At 44.4% G+C, this 23,399-nt stretch overlaps 3 protein-coding genes across 5 annotated transcripts in view; 1 reads left to right on the plus strand and 2 right to left on the minus strand.

The window, feature by feature from the left end:
- On the minus strand, nucleotides 1–16,310 carry LOC142575648 (lysophospholipase D GDPD1-like). 3 transcript variants are annotated; one of them, XM_075685177.1, is made up of 11 exons: nucleotides 16,177–16,310; nucleotides 14,925–15,050; nucleotides 14,311–14,353; nucleotides 14,102–14,237; nucleotides 12,416–12,461; nucleotides 8,193–8,314; nucleotides 7,981–8,070; nucleotides 5,849–5,982; nucleotides 3,124–3,189; nucleotides 1,489–1,540; nucleotides 1–598 (listed from the first exon to the last, which is right to left on the minus strand). In XM_075685177.1, exons 2-11 carry the CDS (start codon nucleotides 15,046–15,048, stop codon nucleotides 467–469), a joined length of 945 nt encoding a protein of 314 aa, XP_075541292.1. In that variant the 5' UTR covers nucleotides 15,049–15,050; nucleotides 16,177–16,310; the 3' UTR covers nucleotides 1–466. The 3 variants fall into 3 exon arrangements, with proteins under 3 accessions (XP_075541292.1, XP_075541290.1, XP_075541291.1); XM_075685175.1 differs by lacking the exon at nucleotides 16,177–16,310 and adding an exon at nucleotides 15,288–15,695; XM_075685176.1 differs by lacking the exon at nucleotides 16,177–16,310 and adding an exon at nucleotides 15,387–15,691.
- On the plus strand, nucleotides 15,882–21,847 carry Plekhm1 (Pleckstrin homology and RUN domain containing M1). The gene is made up of 2 exons (XM_075685171.1): nucleotides 15,882–17,453; nucleotides 18,435–21,847. The coding sequence occupies exons 1-2, from the start codon at nucleotides 16,065–16,067 to the stop codon at nucleotides 19,350–19,352; spliced, it is 2,307 nt and encodes a 768-aa protein (XP_075541286.1). The 5' UTR covers nucleotides 15,882–16,064; the 3' UTR covers nucleotides 19,353–21,847.
- The window catches only part of LOC142575649 (uncharacterized), a 10,516-nt gene continuing 7,769 nt past the window's right edge, over nucleotides 20,653–23,399 (minus strand). Inside the window, exons 5-7 of the mRNA XM_075685178.1 lie at nucleotides 22,580–22,639; nucleotides 22,415–22,490; nucleotides 20,653–20,790 (exon numbers count right to left, since the gene is read on the minus strand). Of these exons, the coding sequence (XP_075541293.1) occupies nucleotides 20,662–20,790; nucleotides 22,415–22,490; nucleotides 22,580–22,639 (265 nt within the window). The 3' untranslated portion in view covers nucleotides 20,653–20,661. The remainder of the gene's footprint in view (nucleotides 20,791–22,414; nucleotides 22,491–22,579; nucleotides 22,640–23,399) is intronic.

The following is a 23,399-nucleotide window of genomic DNA, read 5'->3' on the forward strand; positions in this document are numbered from 1 at the left end:
TATATATATATATATATATATATATATATATATATATATATATATATATATATATATCACGTTTGTTCGATTGACTACACAATGACTTGATGAACATTACTGACTAATGAAAGCTGCACTAAGCTTCCCTAAAACTTCAGCTAAAATAAAGGTGATGGAAATGTTTCGGGTGCCCGAAGATGTTAAAAAACAAACGTGGTTTCACCGGGTAAAATGCAGCGAGAAGAGTTTAGCTAAAACCCTGCCTCTAAGACAGCGAAGCACCTGGGTTTCGTGTACTTTCGAATGTGAAAAAGTAGATGTGGCCGAGACTGGCTAGGTATCTCTGATATCTTTTTTTCTTGTTGTTGTGCATAAATACTTTCACTCTCATTTTCCCACCCTCGTGCGAAAACTTTTAAAAAATTGGCAGCGAAGTGTTCTCTTTGTCACAGTGAGAATCTTGCATGAGATTTTTTTCTGTCCCTCAACTCCCAACACGGGGGTTCTCTTCAAGGAACTCTCTGAGTAACGTGGGGCGATCTGTCATCACACCAGCAGCACCCATCGCGAATGCTCTCTCAAAGTCTTCTTTTTCGTTGAGCACCCACAAGTAAGTCTGCAAAAGGAAGGTAAAGACTTTGTTTACCCAATACGTTGACCGACGACAAGGCTTTCAAAGCAACTCGGAATTAAGAACATTGAAGCAGCAAACACTCAAGCCACAACTTCAAGCCGCATCATTTTATTTGACTAAACAGTCGAATTTGTATGATCATACTAGGTATCGTAACGATAGCTCACTACCGCGGTGTCTATAACGATGTACGCAAACCATCGACAAACTAATTTTAATTTCAGCTGTTGTATGGATGAGTTATTGTGCTTCATACTCGGAACATACAAAGCATTAGCAGCATTGAGTCTGTTTGTTGCAGTGCGATTCTGTGACTATTGTAAACATATAGAACCAAAGACATTTGCGATTTTATTCAATTGGCACTTTTCTTTTTCTCTTTAAGTGCAAGCAAACGCACGGCATCTGTCAGTGAAGGTTTACAGGGGCTCACTTTGTGACATAAGTACAGCGGCATCACATTTGACAGCCAATTCTGCACATTGTTTCATTTACAGCAGAGAAGTTACCTGAAATGTTTTAAGGAAGAAAAATAAAATAGCTAGCACCTAAACCTTTAAAGTTTATACTTTTAATTTCATTTTTTCCGTGGCTACAAGACACCACAGCACTGGAAAGTTAACAAAGATATGCAAATAATAATGGCTTTGCAAACAGTGCGTGGAAAAAGTAGCACCATTGGAAATAACAGAACACTCTAGTAAACAGTTTAGAAACACTGCGATTCACTGAAACATTATTAGGTGTTGCAGAAAAAGTTATGGGGTAGTACATCCCAGCCTTGTATCATTATCATAAAGGATTAGTATATTATTACGCAAACGTAATGCAGGAAGCCACACTGTACTCAAGAGACTATAGCATCAACTCACCGGAATGCCTCGTTTTCGAAGATGATCTATCACAAACTTTCTCACTACCAACCTGCCAGGAAAAAGAAACATGTATTTGCTTTATGACCCAAAAGGAACAACAGAAGGAGCTATGAAGACACGCGAGCATGAGACAAATGGAACCACGACCCTATCAACATGCATCCCATTCACAGACGTGCCAATCTAAAAATGAGGAATGCTGCACCAGAAGCAAAAAAATACTAAGATTGGTGAAATGTACTGAAAATTGTTTCATAGCTCAACATGTCGACTGTTTATTAAAGCTTCACAGATTTTGTCTATATGCAACGCTTCTAACACGCACTCTGCCCTATAGTCAAAGCAAGAATGATCTGTGCAACAGACAAAGCTAAATGTCTGTGACATTTATAAATGAAATATACAGGTAATGCCTGCTGAAATTCTGGTTCCCGTTATGTATTGGTTCTATAAGCCGCTGCTGCAGGGAGGTTTCGATAAGCAAAGGGTACCGAAAATGGGGTTCTGAAAAACTGGTTAGCGGGTGTGCTGGTACCATTCCAAAATTATTTATGCACTAAACTTGATGCAAATGAAGTCATTGACCTATTGGTGCCAATACGACAATTGTACGCAAGCTCTAAATATCTGGCACTTTATGATAAAAATAATAAAACTTGGCAGGTATGCATTTAGTTTAGATTACAACAACTATTTTTATGTCTTGGGGCAATGGACCTAAATGTAAGCTGATGATAATGATGACAATAACTGGTGCCATTTTGACAGCTACGCATACGCTTCTGATAGGTGAAACTGAAAATCGAGCTTGGCTTGTTACATAAACCAAATTACAAACAACTTTTTGTGACTTCACTCACAATGTTCTGGCTTCAAGAACATAGCCCTTCATCTACATAGGAGTAGAAGATCACGCTTTTACCGTAGAAAAACCTCAACAATGTCTTCATTGTGGATATCTGCTTTACAGCTTCAACAAATAACCTCGTAGTAAACATTTTCTAGCTATTTTGTCCACTCGCAACACAAACAGGACAGGCTTCGGTGAATTCCAGCATGGCATTTTTCTTTTTCATTAAGAAAAACAAACTAATAATAATAATAATTATATTTGGGGTTTTACGTGCCAAAACCACTTTCTGATTATGAGGCATGCCGTAGTGGAGGACTCCGGAAATTTCGACCACCTGGGGTTCTTTAACGTGCGCCTAAATCTAAGCACACGGGTGTTTTCGCATTTCGCCCCCATCGAAATGCGGCCGCCGTGGCCGGGATTCGATCCCGCGACCTCGTGCTCAGCAGCCCAACACCATAGCCACTGAGCAACCACGGTGGGTAAAAACAAACTACACACTGCACTCCACACTTACAGCAATGTCTAGTTTAGTTTAGCATTAGCTTTGCATTAGTTTAGTAGCATTAGTTTAGCATTTACTTGAGCAATAGGTACGGAAAAGATGCAGTAATACAATGATTGTTGGCAAGACGCCACCCAGCCGACCGCCTGAACTGCACGGTCTCGGAGGTAGCAACATTGCTGTTAAGTGTCTCGAAGCCTTAAAAACTATAACAGACTTCATGTGCCTACCACTGTACTTGAACTGCCAGCTATGACTGAAAGGTAATACCCACCAGTCAAGTAACCCGAAGATGAACCGTGACTTTGGTTGCTTCAGCTGTTCCATCATTGTGGGATTCCTGCAGGATGTGGATGGTTGCACTAACATCAGTTTTTCTCTCTCTTGTCCTCGGATGCCATGTACAAACACATCCACCAATCAGCTAAAATTACTTTCTGGCAATTAAAAAGAAGTGAAGAGATTATCCTCGCAGGACTACTCTTAGAAGAGCCCTAATGATCATGCATCATTTGCCACCACCCCCCCTCCCCCAAGGTAGCTTCCCTGCTCCACAAAAACACCTTCACAATGGTGGTGTGCGGGGCATCCGTGGAGTAAAAAAATTGTTGCAGAAACCACTTAAGAAGACGCTTTGCTCGGCCCCAACTCCGACGCGGCCTATTCGAATACATGTAAAATGCAAAAACGCTTTTCTGAGATAACCCCTGGACCGCTTTTAATGAAATTAGAGAGAGAAAGTAAAATTCTAGTGACTTTTGGAAGCGGAATTTCGATTTAGGGCCTGAATTTTGTGAAAATAATTTTCAAAAATTTGAAAGATTGAAAAACACAGATGCCTGAAGTTTATAAGTTAATAACTCTGCATCAAGAAAAGATATCATGGTTCTGTAAACGGCATCCATTAGATCATTCAAAGTGGGCAAATTTGATATGTCAATTTATATCTTATGTGCATTTTTACATTGTGTACAAGGGTTCTGCAAGAGCTGTATTTTGATATTACTGAATTTTTAAAAATTCATGTGTAACATATCAATTTTGTCCGCTTTAGATATGCTATCAGATGCAATTCACAGAATTGTGATATCATTTTTCCTTGCTGAGTGAACAGAGTTGTAAAGTTGATAGTTTCATTTCCTGAAAATTTTCAATTTTTGCTAATATTTAATAAAATATTGACAACCTAAATAAAAAACTTGAAACCAACATTTACCAGATTTTAAGTTTGTCATTTATATGCAACAAACTTCGTCAAATTTAGTGCAGTGCCTCCTTTTACATGTACTTAGATAAGGCCACCCGAGCTAAAGCTTCCTCTTAAGATGATTGTCAAAGGAAGTGAATACCTTAGGTGGACCGCAAAAATCAAATGGACACAATAGCAATACTTCTGATGTTTTGGTAGACGGTATGACACTGTGATGACAACAACGGGGGCAATACAATGATAATGGAGATGATGATAGCAGAAAGACCACGATTGCATGACGACAATGGAATCCCAACATGGAGACAACAGCAGCATGAGAACATCTGTGTGCTTTCTTCTCTGCTTGTAGTTAGTCCACGGAAGCCAGATGCTCCTCCAACGATTTGCTTTAAAGATCATGCAGATCCCATGCACTGTGGGAATTGCTCTAAGCAAAGCTGCAGCGAGCTGGCAAGATGAAATGGCACATCTTTGCAAGAGAGGTTTAGCGAATTTCGACCCCCGAACACACTTCGCAGCCCTCGACCCAGGTTGCAGACAAATACGACACAATGCCACCACCGACCGCAGTACCTAAACCTTCGGATGTCACGAAGCTCACACACAAAAGCTCTGTGCATCTCAAAAGAGCTAGTTGGCCTTGGGCGACAAATGCGTTAGACAGCTCTCGCACGAGGGTACGTGCCCTTCCACTTACTCGGGCAAGATGCCCAGGCAGCACCCAACACTGCACAGCAACCAAAGAAAGCTATTCACTTTAAAATGATGTGCAGCACTGCATCATCTAACATCTGGTCCCTGCTTGCAAACATCTTTGCCTCTCTGGATGAAGCGAGTGACATTGCCAGTACTCTTGAGGGGGAAGATTGGTGCGCACTGGCAAGTCACTGTGCTGCAGCAGGTATACATGCGGTGAACTTGCATGAACCTTAGTTACCCCAGTAACTTCCAGCGCTGCATTGAATTTCAGCCTCGAGTGCTTCCCTAAAGGTGGAAACAGACAGAACTTCTGGTACATATGCTGCAGGGAAGCTGAATTGAAAGTTTTGTAAAGGATTTATATACAAATTCAACTTTTTGTGGCGTCGACATTATTTGTAGTGAAATGCTGCTAAACAAGATGCCACGCCTTTCCGCTCAGAATAAAAATATTTGACAAAAATATTTCTCCTCGCCCCACCTATAGGAAAGTTCAAAGCTCATCCATATGGAAAGAAAAGGAACAAAAAAATCATAAGTGAATGTCTATGACAAGGCAGTAAGCAAGAGGGAGAAAAAAAAGTGGGGTACCTGTTAGAAAATAAACAAATGCTCTCAGTTCTGTGGTGTAGGCAGAGGTTGGGTTCCAGAGAGTCAGTTGCAGTCAAGGAAAATCAACAAAGTAACAGGACACACAAGTGTGTCGTGTTACTACTTTGCTTGTGCTCCACTGCAACAGACTTTGTGCATTCACTGCTTGTATGGATCACAAGTCCAAGTAGCTAAGTCAGTGAAATAAGATTTGTGGTCCTTGCTTCTTCACTCTGAGATTCCCAGGTCGCCACATGTATATTTGTGCAGTGGACTTAGCAAGCTGTAACACCTCTTCTGACATAAAATCCTGGCTATGCCACTGTCTTAGACCATCATTTCCGTCACACTGTCACTGCTAACTCTAACTTCTTATGCTAACTAAGCACTGCTAACTACTTATGTGATAGCATGACAACCTATGCAGTGAAAAATCAAGCAAATATGAATAGGAATGCAGTTTTAACCAGGCGATCTCAAAGGAAGAAGGGCTTGCCTTTTCGCCACTGCAGGCAGGAGAATCTCCAGACATGACTGTCTAAGTGGCACGAAGGGCAGTAGCCCACTGTAGGTCAGCAGGAGCAGGTAGACCACACATCGTGCCGAAAAGTAGAGCGGCACCCGTGGATTCTGCGAGCCACAGACGGACATGCAGTGCTGAATACACTCACATTTTTACCAAATAAAGCGGAGGATCAAAATTTTGTCACTTTTATGCAGGAGCAATTGGACATCCTTTGGTTCATATTGCACAAAAGCATCATTTGATAAGATCTATAAAGCTTATTAAAGTAATAAGTAACAAGTGCTCACAGAATAACAAGGTATGTGCTAACAGTATTGAAATTTTACAGCGAAGCTCTATACAGCTACGGTTCTGTGCATTTTTTTTCACCATCAACGAAAACTATTTATCAATGGCTCATACCCCCGTAAGCATTCGTGCTCCCGTAAGCAAGCAAAAAATGCAATGACTCGTAGACCCGTAAGGTTCATGGCTACTCACTTTGCGTAGGTCAGTTGCGATGATGCTAGCTTTGCGGTCATTGTCGGTGTTTACAATGTGTATGTGTCGGGACCGAAAAGGGAGTGGTTTACACGTTTCACGTGTGTACCATAGCGACCACAAGGCCATCATCAACCACCACCACGACCAAAAAATAAGGACCCACCAATAAACACAAAAAAAAAGACCACCGATCAAGACGATAAATGTGTGTGCGTACCTTTCTTCACCATGACCACCCATCAAGACATCAAATGAGGTCATACCTTTGTTCAAAATTCTGTGTTGTGCGCTAAACAGCTTTGCAGGCCATCCACCTTCGCAGAGTGGGTTGGCTCATGAATTTTTCTCATAAATTAATAATTTGGGCACTTGTTTTCTAATTCTCATGACCAGTGCTCAGTGAAAAAGTTAGATTCATAAGAGCTTTGAGTGCATCGATGCCAACCTCTCGCTAATGAATGAGAGACACGAAAAAAGATGAAAGACAAAAATTAAAGGCCGTGCCTGGTTGGGTTGAATTACACTCGGGGAAGGGGAAATGCCAGATAAGATAAAGGTAAGATAAGAAAATTAGTTATTAAAGAGGCAGTTGCTGTGAACCTAGTCGTAGAGAAAAGCTGACAAAAGCATGAGTAGTAAAGTTAAAAGCAGACAGAATGTGATGTGAATGTTCCTCAGGTCAAATATTGCACAGTGATGTTTGCCTCAGTTGCTGAGAGGGCTTGCACAACAGCTGCAAACATGTTCATAATACAGAAGTATGTGCTGATGCAATAGTTCTCGAACTCTTAGATGTCGGGGGCCCTTTCACTTTCTCATAGGTCTTGCAGGGGCTCTCTTGAATACGGGAGAGTATTATATGCCATGCACAGGAAACCAGACATCATGAGTTAATAAAAATAAAACATGTCGTATTTCAATCTTGTAAAGTTACACCTTAAGCAACTTTTGTTGCTCTCAGACAGCGGTCAAAGAGAAAGACGATTACGTGTGCTGAAATTGGGGGCACTGACATCACCTTCTTTTAAAGACAGTCTAAGCTTGCAGTGGGATTTTATGTGCACCCTGCACCTTGTGCTTTATTTTTGATCAAGAAGTCGACAACATGGCTTCATGAATACAGGCCACTGAATACAGGCCACATGAATACAGGCCACTGAATACAGGCCACTGAATACAGGCCACACAGGCCGTCGGATGTTTTGGTACCTGCTCTTTTGACAAACTGCACCCACCAATAGCATGTCACTAGGGCAGTATTTATGTACGCTCCTTGAGATGTCTTGACAGCCTTTGGAGGTTCCCAGACTGTGATATATATATATATATATATATATATAAAAAACACTACCACGGGCATTTTGACACCCTCTGCTGGAAATCTCCAAACCCTTGGGTTTTCATGGACTCTAGGTATCTTAAGAATGCACATATTCATGCTCATTTTTCTGAAGCTATAGCATGACTTCCTGGGCAATGCTTACATAAGTTTTAATGCAAGTGCATCAAAGAATTTAGCCCTTCGGGCACTGCCTAGAGCTGGCTGTAGCTCTTCCAGCAACAATGTGCCGATGAGTTTGTTCTTGACTTGCGTTAAGCTTTAGTAAACGTTTTCTCACCAGCTTGTAACACTTGGTGGCAACACTATGGTGGAAGCTTCCCCACACTGTGATGTCCTCTCTGTTGAACTCTTTGATGAGCTCATGCACCTGAAAGAAGCAGACCTGGTGTTAAAGATGGCTGCAGGCGCATCGCCTTACTAAGTCACAAAACTTCTTGTACGGATGACACCAGTTGTGCAAATTGTCCACAAGACCCCTTAGAGACTCACCTTGTGCACAAGCTTGTCATTGTTGGTCTTGATGTCGATGTTGACAGGCACACTTGGAAAAAGGGTAAAAATGTCGCTGAGCAGAGGTATCTTTCGATCCTCGCACACTGGACTTGGCGCACCTGCAACAAATGAGTTACAATGCCCGATGTTTAACACAGAGCATGTCCACAGAGATTATCCAAGAATTGAAGTTCAATGAACCCCAATGACTGGTTGTGTGAACATAGCAATAAGGCAGTGAGGCAGGGGTTCAATGAGCATTTGGTCGGGTGTTGCAAGGAGTGTGAACTCAAGTTTGGATGTTGCTCTATTGGTGGCAAGAATGGAAGCTGGCTTACAGAAGACATTATAGAAGTCACTGAAATCACACACTGCAACACATATGAACCCTCAGTCTCATTACAAACTATTAAGAATTTGAAATTATTTAGCATTACACGTGTAGGTCACATCACTTGACAAACGGTATCATGTTCCTCTCTTCATTCTTGTGTTTTGCTTGATTTCTTGTGTTTCTTGTAAGATCTTACCCTGTATATATTGTTGCCTGTACTGCATTTTTTTTGTGTCTGTTATATATCGTGTTCATCAGACAGAAATTAGGTAGTAGCTGGAAGTTAAGCATTGTTCCTGTTGCATCCTGCATATTCATCTTTCATTAGCCCCAATAATTTGTTACTGTGAGTTACCAATTATCCCAAACCCACACTCTCCTTCGCTAAAGCTCCCGCCACTCAACCACATGAGCAATAAAGCTGTGTAGTATATGCATGACCTTCCTGAGCACATTCACCATTAACTTTACATCTGTATTCGGTACGTGACCTAGAAGAAGCTTTTCCTTTATGGAATACAAAGCCCTAGCATAATCCGATGAAACAGACAAACAAGCAAACATGTTGGAGGACGCTTAAGCTTTGCCTTTAAACGGGCACTAAATGCAACGACTAAGTTGACTTAGACTGTTTAAATACCATTCCAGAGACCTCACAATTCTTGTTTCATACCAAGACCTAGTTTATGAGAAAATTGCGTCTGAAGGGGTTGAGTACCTTTTTTGGAATTCAAATCTCCCGCCACCCAACAGGGGGAGTGGTGACGTGGTGCAAAGGGTGGTGATGTTGTGTATGCCATCACCACCCTTTGCTGCTGTCGATGAGTAAAACGGCTCCTGACAGATGGCGGTACCGAGTCAAAACAGAGCGGTGGATTCGCCGCTGCAGCTGCTTTTTGGCCAAGTGGCATAGACCGTTCGGGCATCCCGCGACATCACACGAAAGTTGAATTCCCTGCTACTTGCGGCGTGTGCGAGTTTCACTAGCCAGCAAAACCAGCTCAGCACTATGCGATATCGAAACTACTGAAACGCGAAAGCTTGGGTGACATGGAGTCAAGCGAAAACAAAACCTTTCGACCACCTGCATCATTGTCAAGGGTAATTTTAATAAGTTCTTTTTTCTAAAGATGAAATAGAACTGGACAAGTAGCATTTAATTTGGTCTTATAATACAATACAAGGATGTTTTTTGCAGCGAGCGGTTCAGTACTGTAGTCGGATACAACTTAAGTCTGCAGTGAAGCCCTGCCCATTCCCTCATTACCGCCAGCCACTGTTCCTTCGTAAGGCTGCAAATAGTTAGTACTTTGAACTTTCCCTGTCACCTAAATAAGGCGACAACCACAAAAATATAATTATAAGCATGTAATTTTATACGTTTTCCCTCGTCTATTATAGTGGAATGGTGAAAGCCTAATTTTTTATTGAAGTGAAATAAAATGCTTGCTTCATTGCAACTATTTATTGTCAAGTTTCACTACAGTTGGTAGTGAAGTTTCGTGAGTAAAATGGGGTCAGCAGTGAAACGCTCAGACTCTAACACTTTGTCCATGTCTGTTGCACACCTCATCACTTCCGCTGATGAAAAGACTCTTCAAGAAGAGCAGATGCTCAGGAGGTATATCAAGTACAATGCCATTTTGAAATGGTCGCACGACGACGATTTTGTTTGCTTCTGTGATTGGATGGCAGAGTAACAAATCTGTGTGGTCCGTGTGCTTTGGTTGCCAATCACTGTTTTTTTAAGCTGTATCTGCTAGAGTGATAGAATTTAACTGAGGAATGCTTTTGTCATCGGGCAAGTACTTGAATGTCCCGGGGGAGTCTCTAATCATGTCCTGCATTTATACTGCATTTACCTTAATTTCTCGATTACTAAGGCTCTGTTCGCAATAATAGTGACACCTTAGAGATTCTCGAGCCCTAATCTATCACTTTAGCTTGACTTAATATTTGCCTTTAGTGTCCCTTTAAGAGTGGAACGCGATAGCATTCAAAGATCCCTGACTGCATCTCACCCTTCCGGGAAACTGCAGCTTATGTAACGGTAATGTTTACGGGGAAACACTGGCGGCGAAATCTATGCACAAAGGCGAGCTTTCCGGTAGAAATGCAGCTTCTTGCGTGCGCCGATCCTCTGTTATTCTTTCACACTTTTGATATTTCAGTCTGAGAAGATCTAACATAAAAGGCATGTGCTGTCGGTGTTTTGTTTTATGACATTTGTTTGTGGGCTGCCACTCTCAAAATTCCAAAGAATAACTTTGTAAAGAATGTAAGACGAGGTGTGAGCAACTTTAGTGATAGAAGAACAACTTTAGTGCCGTGCAGAATGTGCGTGGTTCAAGATGATTTCCTCGGCCATCGACGCCAGCGCCTACGCCGACACAGGATTTTCCGCAACGCAGAGCCATTCATGCTGTCTCATTAAAAAAAGAAAAGGTAACGGCAGATGGCAATAAGTAAGAATGATGCAGCACTGAGTAAACAAATCAGTTTCTGCAGAAATTCCTAAGGTTTTGAAGTTTGTTTTACCATACTGGTACATGCCAAAGTCATACCTGAATGGCAAGGATGGTGGGAGCATTGAAGGTAGAGCTAGTCAGTATGAATTCACTGTGCCTAAACAGTACAAGCATGTATACATGGAGGAAGGGACAAGACAAGGTGCCGACTTTCAGATAAAGTTTGTTGACACTAAGGGATAGTGGGGGAAAACCTGCATTACGGCAGCTTTACTGGCCCCACTGGCCCTTCAAAACACAAAGGCAGCAACAAGCAAAGAGAAACAACTAAAAAGTCTACAGATTCACATTACAAACAAGCATTTCTCGACGCTATACAGGAAAGTTATTAAACAGTACACTTAACGCAGCATTCTTAATGCTATAGCATTCTTTCATAGAGCATGTGAAGCTTTGTCCGTGAATTGAAACCTGTTTAGCATGCTTGGTGGGAAATATTGCAGTAGTTGCAAACTGTAATTTTTACAATGGGAAAAGTTTTGTGAAATGGAAAATTGTCATCCATCCTACAGTAACACGAAGCTACAAAGAAAACCAGTGTGCAACAAGAAACGGGGTTAAGGTATTTAGCTACTGAGTGCTTGTAAGCAGAATCAGGTGGACCTCTTCCAAGCTAGTGAAAGCTTTTAACGCTCCTGCAGTGCCTCATCATCCTCGGCAATCTCAAGATATCCATTATACAGAAGTTGCAGAGCCTTGCTGAACACCTTTGGTCATTGATCATAACATAACCAGGCAAAGGAACAAAGCCTGGGAATTGTACCCTCGACCTTGTACTCCGTAGTAAAACGTCAAGGCTACCGAGCCACTGTGGCAGGTGCTATGCACTTACACTGATTAAATGTACAAGCAATATTAAAATTAAGCTGAAACACTACTGCCCTTATTTGGCAGATTGCACAAGAACAGTCAATGGACTTCACAAAACAGACATTGTGCTGCAAGCTTAGAAGATCATTTTGAGCGAGTTAGTAGCTGATGTTCGCTGATACCTCGACGTGGCTGATGTATAAGTGCTTGTAGTACTGTCTATCTCTCAACCGAGGCATGCTGCTTGCACATGGAACGTAAAAAAATGAGAGTAAGTATAAAAAAAAGGTAAGGACATTGACATAAATACTCGAAAACATAACAGGATGCCCCGCGACACATCCTGCTCTGCCCGGGTGTCTCGTCCTTGCTTCAATGTACCTCACAATCTGCGAAGCACCTGTAGAATACCTCCCTTCCCCCCCCCAGCCCCCGTTTTTTGCTTCTAGCTGGCTGCTAACATTTACAACCACTAACATACTAGAATGTCACATTTTTGTGACTACAGCGCTGCTGGCATTTGCACAGAATAACTGTGGATATCTTACCATTGCAGAAATCAACCTGTAAGCTTGGCTTCAATGGTGGCAGTTCCTGGTAAAAAGAAGAAAATAAAAAGCAGATAGAAACATTATTTCTGTCAAACATTAAAAATATAACATTTAACATTTCAAGGCCAGATTGCAAAACAATGCTTGTGAAAGCCACTTTGCTACACGTGTGAGGCTTATGTAGAAACAAAAGATGTTTCAACATTGAACACATGAAGTTCTATGTGCTCATAGTTTTCAAGTGCGGTCAAATCTGTACTGCACCTGTGCGCTACATGCTCAGAAGTTGTGCTTTAAGTAACTAGCTTCAATAAATCATTTGGGGTAGAGCAGAAGGCAACAAAATAAAGTGTGCTGCATAAAAAGATAATTAGCAATAATTTACAAACAAGGGCTCTGTATAGCCTTCTTTAAGACTGCAGGTGCAGAGATGACCAAAGCTGATACCATAGTGTGCCACCGTTACAACTACACCTGCATGAAGTGAACACCAACAAATGCCCCATTGTGCCTATGGTTGGTCGAGAGCCTTACTGAAACGACTCCACATCGAACTTTAAAAGTGCAATCAAAAGGCAAACCATGATGCGAGTACTTTTGTATTGAGGCAAAGCATGCTTGAAAATGACTGTGCAACAGTGCTCTACCTGCACCAAACTTGCTGCACAAATGCATGCTCTAGAGTGTCCCTATGACAAATGCAGGGAAAACATGGGGAAGGCGGGAGATGCGAGTTCAAGATGATGAGCAAAATGAGAACAAGGTGAAAGCAGGAGCCAACGTTTCGACAAGTAGACTTGTCTTCTACAAGGCAACACATGCTTTACTCGATACAGTATATATATGTGGGGTTCTTCTGAAGGGGAGAGGGTGTAAGGCGGGTGGGTGCGGCAACGAGCGAAGGTGTGTTAGCGTGTCGAATTGAGAATAAAGGAATGCTGTGCACAAGGCCAGGGGCCCGGCCGTCTGTCAACCATGTGTCAACGCATGCGAGTTAGCCAGTGTGTCAACGGTGTCTGACAAGCTTACAGGTTGATTTCTGTAATGGTAAGATATCCACAGTTACTCTGTGCAAATGACAGCAGTGCTATAGTCACAAAAATGTAGCATTCTAGTATGTTAGTGGTTATACATGTTAGGAGCCAGCTAGAAGCATATGTTGCCTTGAAGAAGACAAGTCCACTTGTCAAAACGTTGGCTCCTGCTTTCACCTTGTTCTCGTTTTGCTCATCCCCTATGACAAATGTGATACCTCCCTTCTTGCATAATCATCATCACGCAAATTGACTCAAGCTGCTAGCCGACATTAATAATGAGTTTGTTAACCAAATCCTAAACTACCTGCTTCTGCTTAGGGGAGCTACGTCCTTGTGCAATTGCTCACCGAATTTTTCAGACCCTAAACACCATGACGAAGCTAAATATCCTCGCAGCTCTAAGCAGGAAGCAAAGAATCCAGACATTTACTTTGCGTGTGCAACCTAGGCTGTGCACATGTCAGCTGCAGGCTGTGCCCAGGCAATGAGAAAATTCGATTCTGTCATGAATTTTGTAGAAAATAACTTTAAGCAGCTGTGCTTACTCAAAAGGCTTCCAGAAATAGATGCAATGCTTGAGGTGGAGCACAGTGACAAAGACCAAATATGCCACAGAAACAGAACAAAAAATTAATGGGTTGCTTACATCATAGTTGAGTTCCGATATGCTCTTGTTTACACCTGCACACCGCAGCAGGATGGAGTCGTGACAGACGACCACTTTTTCATCTTTTGTCAGCTGGACGTCCAGTTCTATGAGCTCTGTGCCAACCTTCAACGCGCTGCACAGAGTGACTAAGTTAGAGTTATGTAGATTAAAGAAAAACTAGCACGTGATTTGTGTACTTTACTCACTGTCTGAAAGCTGAGATTGTGTTCTCCAAGTTCTCCGCCGATCCTGGACAATCGAGATATATATTTTGTTAGGGTGTGGTCAACAGAAGAGTGGTAATGTGCATGGCTATGACCAGGAGAGGTGTTGGCTGCTTTAGGAACGCACAGCACCAGCTACAACAAATCCTTTTTTTTCTCTCTTCTTACTGGGAACAAAGCTATTACAAATCGCCTGGTACACATAGCACACACAACTCCGTCGCATATCAGCTATAGCTGGATTACCTGAAGAGACAAGACATTACTTGCACGTCAAATCACAGACTGACGTTAGCTAATCAACAATGTTTCATCAATTAACCCTTAATTGTTCAGTTTAGAGCACACATCTCAATTGTGGACCTGCAGCCGAGGAATCATGAAATCGTATAACATTTAGCTGAAATTTTCCTAAGCTTAATTAGCAACCAAACACGAGAAAGACTTCTCAAAAACTGCGACAAACTTAATTGTTGTCGTAGTACTTCCTTTTTTTTTATTTAATAATTCCACTTAAATAAGTTCGTTCCCACTAAAACAACAAATAACGTGCTACATCGCGCGTCATACGATACAGTTTTGACGCCCCAACTCACCACCGCGATGGCTGATATGTCGACAGGGGAACTTCAACTGCTTTCTTCGATGCAAAAGGTGCGGGTATTTGAAGAGTATCAGCGACGTTACGATGTAGCCGCCCAAGAGCGTTACAGCAAACATCTCTGTGAAAGGAGAAGACGCGCACCACATATATTACACACGCACGACTGCCCACGTACAAAATGTGCGCGACGCTTGAGCGACTGTTCTGCCTCTCAGCGGTTGCAACACACGCGGTCCTTTCGGGTATATTGCATACGCGCACACGCAGCGATTATCTCGGATATGCCGATCGTACGGTTTCAGATAAGTGCGCACGGCGCATAAATAACAATGCGATTAATTAAGCTGCGATTTACCAGGCGTGCTTCCAGAGTATTGGTATTTGCTCAGAGGTAGCAGTCCGGCAGCGGCGTCGAAAAGGTTGGGCAGGAAGGATGGCATTGCGATGTGTTTACCTCGGCGAGTTGAATCAGCTGTGTTTGCCACTCAAGTCACCGGCGTCCGTTAAAGCGCGCGGTGACTCTTCGGTGCCCTCGGGCGAAATGCGACGTTTTCACCGCGACTTCCGCGGCGCAGCGCGATCGCATCACCGCCGCATGTGTTGGCGGTGGGGGCAAAACGACGGAGCACTCGGGAATTTTGATAAAACCGATGGGAATGTTCGGCGATAATTGCGCGGAACATCCAATGGATGATGCGGCTCGCTGACTTCACTACATGACACCACGGAGCCGACGAAGCGCTGTTGTCGTTGGTGCTAATGCGACCGTGCTGCAACTGTTGCAATTTCTGCACATTTTAACACAGTAATAGTTATTGCTTGCCTCAAATTGCTAAATAAGTGTCAACACTTTTGTTTAAAGAACTCAGGTAGATGTCTTGTGCGTTTACTTTTTTTTTAGGTATGCACTGAAAGAAAACGAAACATCAATGTTTTTAGAGGGCGCTGCATGCGCGAAAAAGTTTGGAAGATGGTTGGCCGATAATCAGAGATGGGCGCAGTGTAAATAGAACACGCTCGCGTCGTCGGCATGCGGGTTTTGATATCGTTAGGGGACGTTTAAGTGAAGCGCCGAACAGCCCTTGCACTTGGCTTCGCGTTCAACAAGTCGGACGTGGGCTTCGGTGTCAAAATGGTCCCGCTCTGGAAAAAGGCGACGTCCCCGACCATCGAGGAAGCGGCGCGGGACATTGTCATCAAGCGCTCGCTGACCAAACAACTCGCTGGCTGCGTGCGCGACTTACAGCAGGAACTCGTCACCGCTGATCCCGTCGTCACGGGTGGCGAGGCAGTCTCCAGGGTTTGCTTCTGCCTCGAGGCCATCTTCATCCACGGCCTCAAGGACAACATCGTCAAGAAGATGTCCAGCGTGTTCAGCAACAGCTCCACCGAGAAGCTGCCGACGCCCGACTTCTGGCCCGTGGCAATGGTCTACTCGCACAAGGACGTTTTAGCTCAAATCGCCGGTCTCAACCAGATCAGCACAGACATTGGGCGCTGCCGAGCATGGCTTCGCCTCGCGCTGAACGAGTCCCTGCTTGTCAGCTACGTCGAGGCCATGATACAGGACCCGAAGACACTGCGCTGCTACTATCGCCAAACTGCGTACATGGCCGACCGGGAGCAGCCGGACATCGTGAAACACTTCCTCGAGGGTCTCTCGGGTTACTCGTTCGGGCTACCCGTGAACTGCGCCGCTCTCAACTGCTGGAACACCATGCCGCTGCAGCTGGCCGGCCTGCTAAAGTCGGCCGAACGAATGGAGCCCGTGATGCCCGCGTACGACGTCGCCGACTTCTTCCAGCACGAAGCGGGCCAGTCGAGGCGTATGCGCAGCAAGCTGTCCGTGAGCTCGAGCCGCGCAATGACGTCCTCCATCGCGATCCAGGCGAGCGAGCCGCCACCCTCGGAGTCCCAGAAGCAGGCGCACGGCGTCGGCTGCGACAGCGGCGTCGACGTCGCGATGGCGGGCGCCTCGCTACCCGCTGCTGCGGAGACACCGTGCGCCGGCGCGTCTTCCTCGAGCGAGGCGAACCCCGATGCGCCGCCGGAGCAGACGAAAGTGATCGAAATCAAACCCCCGTCGTCGCCCAAACACGAGGGCGCCGTGGCGGCTTCGGCCGGAAGCAGCATCAGCGCGGCACAAGTGCGCGAACTCTTGCGAACCCTGAACCTCGACGCGAACGAAGGCAGCGCGGTGACGGCGGCCGACGTCTCCGGGTCGCCGGCGTCGGTGCCGGACTTCGACGTGCTCGACAAGTTCCCGCACGAGTCGCGGAGGTCCTTCGGGAACGTGCTGGACCCGACTCAGGGCTGGTCTTCTCCGTTCGAGGACGAGTACGAGGACGTGGGCTCGCCAGCTGCGACTGCCGACAAGTCGGACGGCTCGGATGACCTGGAACAGCAGAGCTACGACTCTCTGGTGCTGAGCTACACGCAGAACATCAACCAGCAGGTGTGCGGAACGCCAGAGATGAGGGACCTCATCACGTCGGCCATCAGACCGTGCACAGAAAGCCAGGCAAGGTCTACCATTGTCTATAGTTTATTTTTGGAAGGCGCTATGTTTTGAGTGTACCCACTGTGGGGTCCCACCTCTCGTGAACCCTACACACCATTCACGTGTGCGCAGGGCCTATCACTGGCATGGAGCAATGGGCCAGAAATAAATGTCTTGTCTAAAGTCTTCATTGACTTTCATGATCTTGAAAAAATGGTTTCCACGTTCCATTGAGCCTTCATAAATGTTTTTCACTTTAATGTGCAGTGCTCACGGATTGAAACGCAACACTGAGGGCGTTTTGAGCGTACGCTTACTGCTTCCGGCTGCCAGTGACTGTGGTTCCTGGTGCGCCGCTGACACCAGTCGCTCAGCGGTGCACGCCGCCACTTTTTTTGCGACATTCTCTGCTCAGGCACTCTTGTTACGCGTGCCCTTTCGATGCGGCAGATATTGTGTGCAAGGCACTGTTACGTTCATCTGAATAAAATGAACGTCTGCACGAAGGAATAGCAAACATTCTTTTTTTCTAGAAGTTTACGTTCTGGAATAAAGTGTGCTATTCTGTCGTGCAGACGTTCGTTTCATTCAGATGAACATAATGATGCCATACTTGCACAGCATATGCACCGCATCGGAAGGCCACGCCTAACAACAGCACGCGAGCAGACAATGTCGCGAAACTGTCAGCATGCAAGCGTGCCAGGCTTGCAGCGCCCTGCTGGCACTGCGGAGAACCACAGTCCCACTCACTGGCAGCCGGAAGCAGTAGCCGTACGCCCAAAATGCTCTCACTGTCGCGGTATACCACAATGCAACACCTTGCTTCCATGAGCGGCGCTGCATGTACCGGCGGCCACATGCTCACAGTGTCGCATTTCAATCCGTGAGCACTGTATACTTGACATGTAACATCACAGTAAAAGATTGCCATCAGTTGGCAATCATTTTACTGTGACAGTATGTGTTGATGGTACATACCTTTTTGTATTTACATTTTAGGCTGTACCAGGCAATGCAAATGTAAAGGCTGAAGACCAGCGTTCCAGTGCAGACTCCCTTGATGACCTGGCAGACTTCGAGGTGGTTCCAACAGAGAGGGCCCCTGACGTTCGGACAAATGAGCTACTCTCGTTGATGGGCCACATTCAGCAAGAAAAAGGCCTCGACCAGCAGGGATATGCCTGTCGAGGCTGTAACTGCCCTATTGGCATGATCTATGGCGCAAGCTCAGTGTGCTCTTACGATGGCTACTCGTACTGTCCGGAGTGTAGCGGCAATGAGGCGAATGTGATTCCAGCCCGCATAATTCACAACTGGGACTTCCGCAAGCACCCTGTCAGCCGTGAGGCTAAAGAGCTGCTGAAGAAGTACGAAGCCGAGCCTCTGTTAGACCTTAGGATACTGAACCCTTCGCTGTACGATGCTGTTCCCGAGCTGGCTGCAACGCAGGTTCTTCGCTCGCAGCTGGGTTTCCTGCGGCCTTACCTTCAGACTTGTTCTGAGGCGGCGTCCAGTGCACTTCGAAAGCTCATCTGGCCTAGGGAACACCTGTATGAGCACATTCACCTGTACTCCACCTTCGACCTCCTACAGGTGCCGTCAGGTACTCTGCAGCGGACTCTAGAGAAGGCGATCAAATTTGCCCGTGGCCACGTTCTAGACTGCAACTTGTGTGCAGCAAAGGGCTTCATTTGTGAAATCTGCCGGGACCCTGCTGTCATTTACGCCTTCGATACGGATGCGACCTATCACTGCAGTGCGTGCTTTGCAGTGCACCACCGCACCTGCATCGAAGACAGCGGTCGAGTCTGCCCGAAGTGCGAGCGAAGGCGTCAGCGGAAGGAGCAGGAGCAGGGAATGGTGCTTTGCTCCGGGGCAGACGTGACAGCCGACAGTGCCTCTGTCTTTGCCTCTTGAGCCATGGCACAACAGATCTTCGGACAGTAGTGGCAAGGCCATTTTTACTTGTGCCGAACAAGGGCTTAAATGAGCTGCAGACAAAGAGCTTTTAAACTTTAATGGTTTTGATCAATTTCTGACAAAGAGGGAGAAAGCCGTCGATATAGGCAGCAGCTTTACTGAACTGCTGAGCTATCTTTGCGCTTCTCAATGCAAATGACAAAAAATTTTTAACATGGCTTTTTATTTCGCACTGGTGCCTACATGAATAAATGCATGCATCTGACAAATGTATAGAGTGTAAAAATCTCGTAACATATTTTTATCTAATCGGTGCCGTCATTCTCAGTGCACCATGTCGACTTGCAAGATGCTTAACATGTGCAATGTGTAAAATATGAGAACAAAGGAAATATGCTTTAGTAGATTGGATTTTTGTACTGTGCACTTCATTGTGCTATCTCTTATTGCTTCTGTATTGCAAAGTGACAATGCTCCACACAGCTGGATATTTACATGCTTTCTCAAGATCTTATTTGGAGGCAGCTTTCTTTTTGTTTGTATGGTACCTGCGTAATCCTAAACCTTTCCGCTGATGCCAATCAGCAGTATTTGTGTGTGTGTGTATCCTTTTTGTTTAGAGTGTGTTTTTATTTCGACACGCTGTGTAGATCTACAGATATGTATCCTGTACAGTGTTGGTCCACTCTTGATAAGGCTCTGCACTCACCTAAGCAGTAGTAGCTTATCTGGTGCGATAGCGTTCCCCAAGTGGTGTGCTTGTTTATAGGACATGACTGCCCTGGGTTGATAAGGCAGATACCCTGTTAACTGCCAAATGCGCACATGCCCACTCTGGCCTTTGGAACATACGTCATATGCAAGACAACATTGTTTTTTGTTTATTGAGGCCTTGAAATCGTTATGAAATCATAGCTTAGCATTCTAGGACTTCAATTGAATAACAGGAGTCGTTAGTAGAGTGGTGCTGTGGTATACATGACGGAATAACAGAGTTTGCATAACAAACCAATGTTTTAAGTAGAGCTTTCAGCAAGAATGTGCGTGGAAAACATAGCTTGTTACACATGTTCTTGTTACGCCTATACATTGTCCACTCCTCCCCCACCCCCACCCCCAACTCCACAACGCGAAGCCTGTTGTGCATGTAAAATTTTTTTTAATCACTTTTATACACTTGACACTACAAGAAATCTTTTTAATCTCTGCTTCCTGGAAGTTTGGTGTCTCCAATGCACCCTCTGCCGGTCTCTTTGTGCGAGTGTATGTGCCCTCCCATTGCACTCGTCTGTATGTCGACTTCCATTCACTTGGTTGACAACAAGTGCTGCACAACTCTTTGGTGAAACTTGACGATGGCCGACGAGATGGCCAGTATGGAAAGCCCGAGCCACATGCCAATGTGGCCTTCAACATAGGTGATGAGGCCTGGTATCTAGTCAGATGGAAAATACGCGTCATAAGGTTCACCAATTCCACTTTTGAAATAGTTCACTTTGTTGCATCCAGCATCGACATTCATGTATGCAGAGTTTCTAAAGTGTCATCCAGAGGGGAACATGCTAGTATCTGTGAGGTTTGTAGCAATGGTGCTTCATGTGACGTGGGGTTGATGCGAAGTTTGAGGAAGTATTTGGCTTAATCACTCCATCAGATTAGCCCTAGAGGTGGCTATAGCTGCAAATAGGCCTCTTTGCCAACTAAGCTATTGAAACACAGAGCAAAAATGCCTTTTAAGCTGTGCTTTATATGCGAAAATTTATTAAAGATTCTGCACACAATGTAACACTTTGCATTGTTTAGAAGGTAGCGTTTAATTGTGAGATCTGTCTGATAGCACAATGGTGGTTAACAGCTATTGCCGTGCGACTGTGAGATAGTAGTGTGGGAGGGTTGAAGTTTTGGCAACAGAAGTTGGGGTAACGAAAACATGGGATGCCTTGCAGAACAGAACCAGTAAGCTCTTGGAGCTGTAGTGATTAAACCCTTAACAGGTCATGCAAGCCGCCAAGGTATCGGTTTGAACCTTCCACTCCCCAGTTCTCTCGTGGTGGTTGAGCAGTCACAGTGCCTAATAAGATTGTTTGGATCTAGCATCTTGCAAACTACCTGACATTTTTATATCTGGTATAGCCAGTATGGAAACCTAAGATCACTTTCAGTTGCCCTTAAGCTTTCATTATGTTCAACTTATAATATATATATATATATATATATATATATATATATATATATATATATATTAGAGAGAGAGAGGTATGATGCAGCAGCAGGATTTTTTTTTTTCTTATAAGGAGGCTTTTTACTTATATGTGAGCCACAGACCTATTTGATATAGTAGTATTCTTGTTGTATGAATGCTTTGTGATAGTGCATATACGAAGCAGTTGCCCAGGATGCTACTTTACTACGATGTACTTCCAATGGGAAAGCCAAGCAGGCTTTCAAATTGTGTGACAGAGTGAGTTCTATTAAATGTTTCTACCTAAAGATGTGCATTTTCTATGTTGCTTGAATGTAAATTAGCAATAGCTTGTTTCTATTTTGCACTCTTATCATGGTTTTAACTTCGTAATGTACAGACCCATTCACTGCTATGTAGAGCACACGAACAGCCAGCGTCGGTGTTTGCTTTCAACGGCTGGGTGACAGGTACTCTGTTCGATATAAGCATGTACCCAGAAGCATCCACACACACACACGTGTTATAAGACTGTGCTCGTTGCCTTTTATGAGTGTTACTTGATCAACACCTTCACTTTCCCTTAGAGGGCCAGGCCACTCACTCGTGTGTTCTGCACAACAATGACGGGGTCTGTACAGGAATTTCGGAACAACTCACTGCAGATATATCAAACATGTCCTTGCCTTCTTCTCTCTGCGCAATGTTTGCACTTACAATTGCATCTTGTGCCATTCACGTGCAAGTTCATTTGCACGTGAATTTTCAGTTCATTTGCCGACAAGCCTTTGCCAATTTCTTGCCATTTGGAGGTTGCACAAATAGTGAACGCATCCAAACTGGAGACCAACTTAAGGGTGCGGGGCAGAGACCTCACCTCCATTCTAGGATAGCCACGGACTGTTTTTCGTCTGTCTGAGCCCATCTGAATGACTAATTCAACAGCGTTCAGCCTGTGAAGAAGAAACATATTGTTACTGATGTGAAGGAAACTTGGCACTTTCATTGACTCAAAAGACCTCATGCCATCATATACTCTTACCTGCTAGCATTTTTCTTTATCTTGCCAACCACATTAGAGTAGGTCTTGTACCTTATCTCCCTGTAAAATGCAGGTTAGTGTGCAGGTTAGCGTGTGACTCCGAAATGCATCATTAGAAATTATTTTACCTGTCAAGATATATACTCAAACAGGTAGTCACATGCCATGCCATCTTCTGTCATAACGTTTAAAGAACAGCCCGCTACAACATTCTGTTTTGTTAATCTTAATTGGGGGAGATGGTGGTGGGGGTCTCTGTGAATGGGAAGGCCATGCAATGCAAAGGCATTGATCTTAGCTTTGGGTACTTGCGGTAGTATTTCAAGAGATGCCTGTCCCTACATGGATACGCATTTCTTCTGGTGCTTGTGCGTTTCCTTTTAACGTCCCCTGCTTGCTTTTAAATGGACTTAGAACAGAAACACTGAACAGGCCTAGACTGACGAAGTATTCCTTCAACAGACTGTTTTTAAATATTTGGCAGAAGGTTGATTAGTGGAGGAAACGAAGATAAAATGTTTTCTATTTTAAACTTTGTGCTCTGACTACAATGCCAGCGTCTTTGAGAAATTGCGAAGTTCAAAGTAGTTTCGTGCATCTGGGCAGAAAAAAAAAAAAATCTGAGCTCTCTAAGCTGAGTATGTTTGAAACGCATGTAATCGTTGTTTATCAACCAGCTCTTAACTACTCCTAAGCGGATGTTGTCAGATTTGTGATGTCACAGCTGGGTAACTAGTATGGTAGCTTTAAGGTAGCGTCGCCACCGGTCTCTCGTTCTTCACATTTTTCTGCTTTACCAAGCTTCCACTTACGATAAGAC

This window comes from Dermacentor variabilis, chromosome 3 (assembly GCF_050947875.1).
Source record: "Dermacentor variabilis isolate Ectoservices chromosome 3, ASM5094787v1, whole genome shotgun sequence".
NCBI lineage: Eukaryota > Metazoa > Arthropoda > Arachnida > Ixodida > Ixodidae > Dermacentor > Dermacentor variabilis.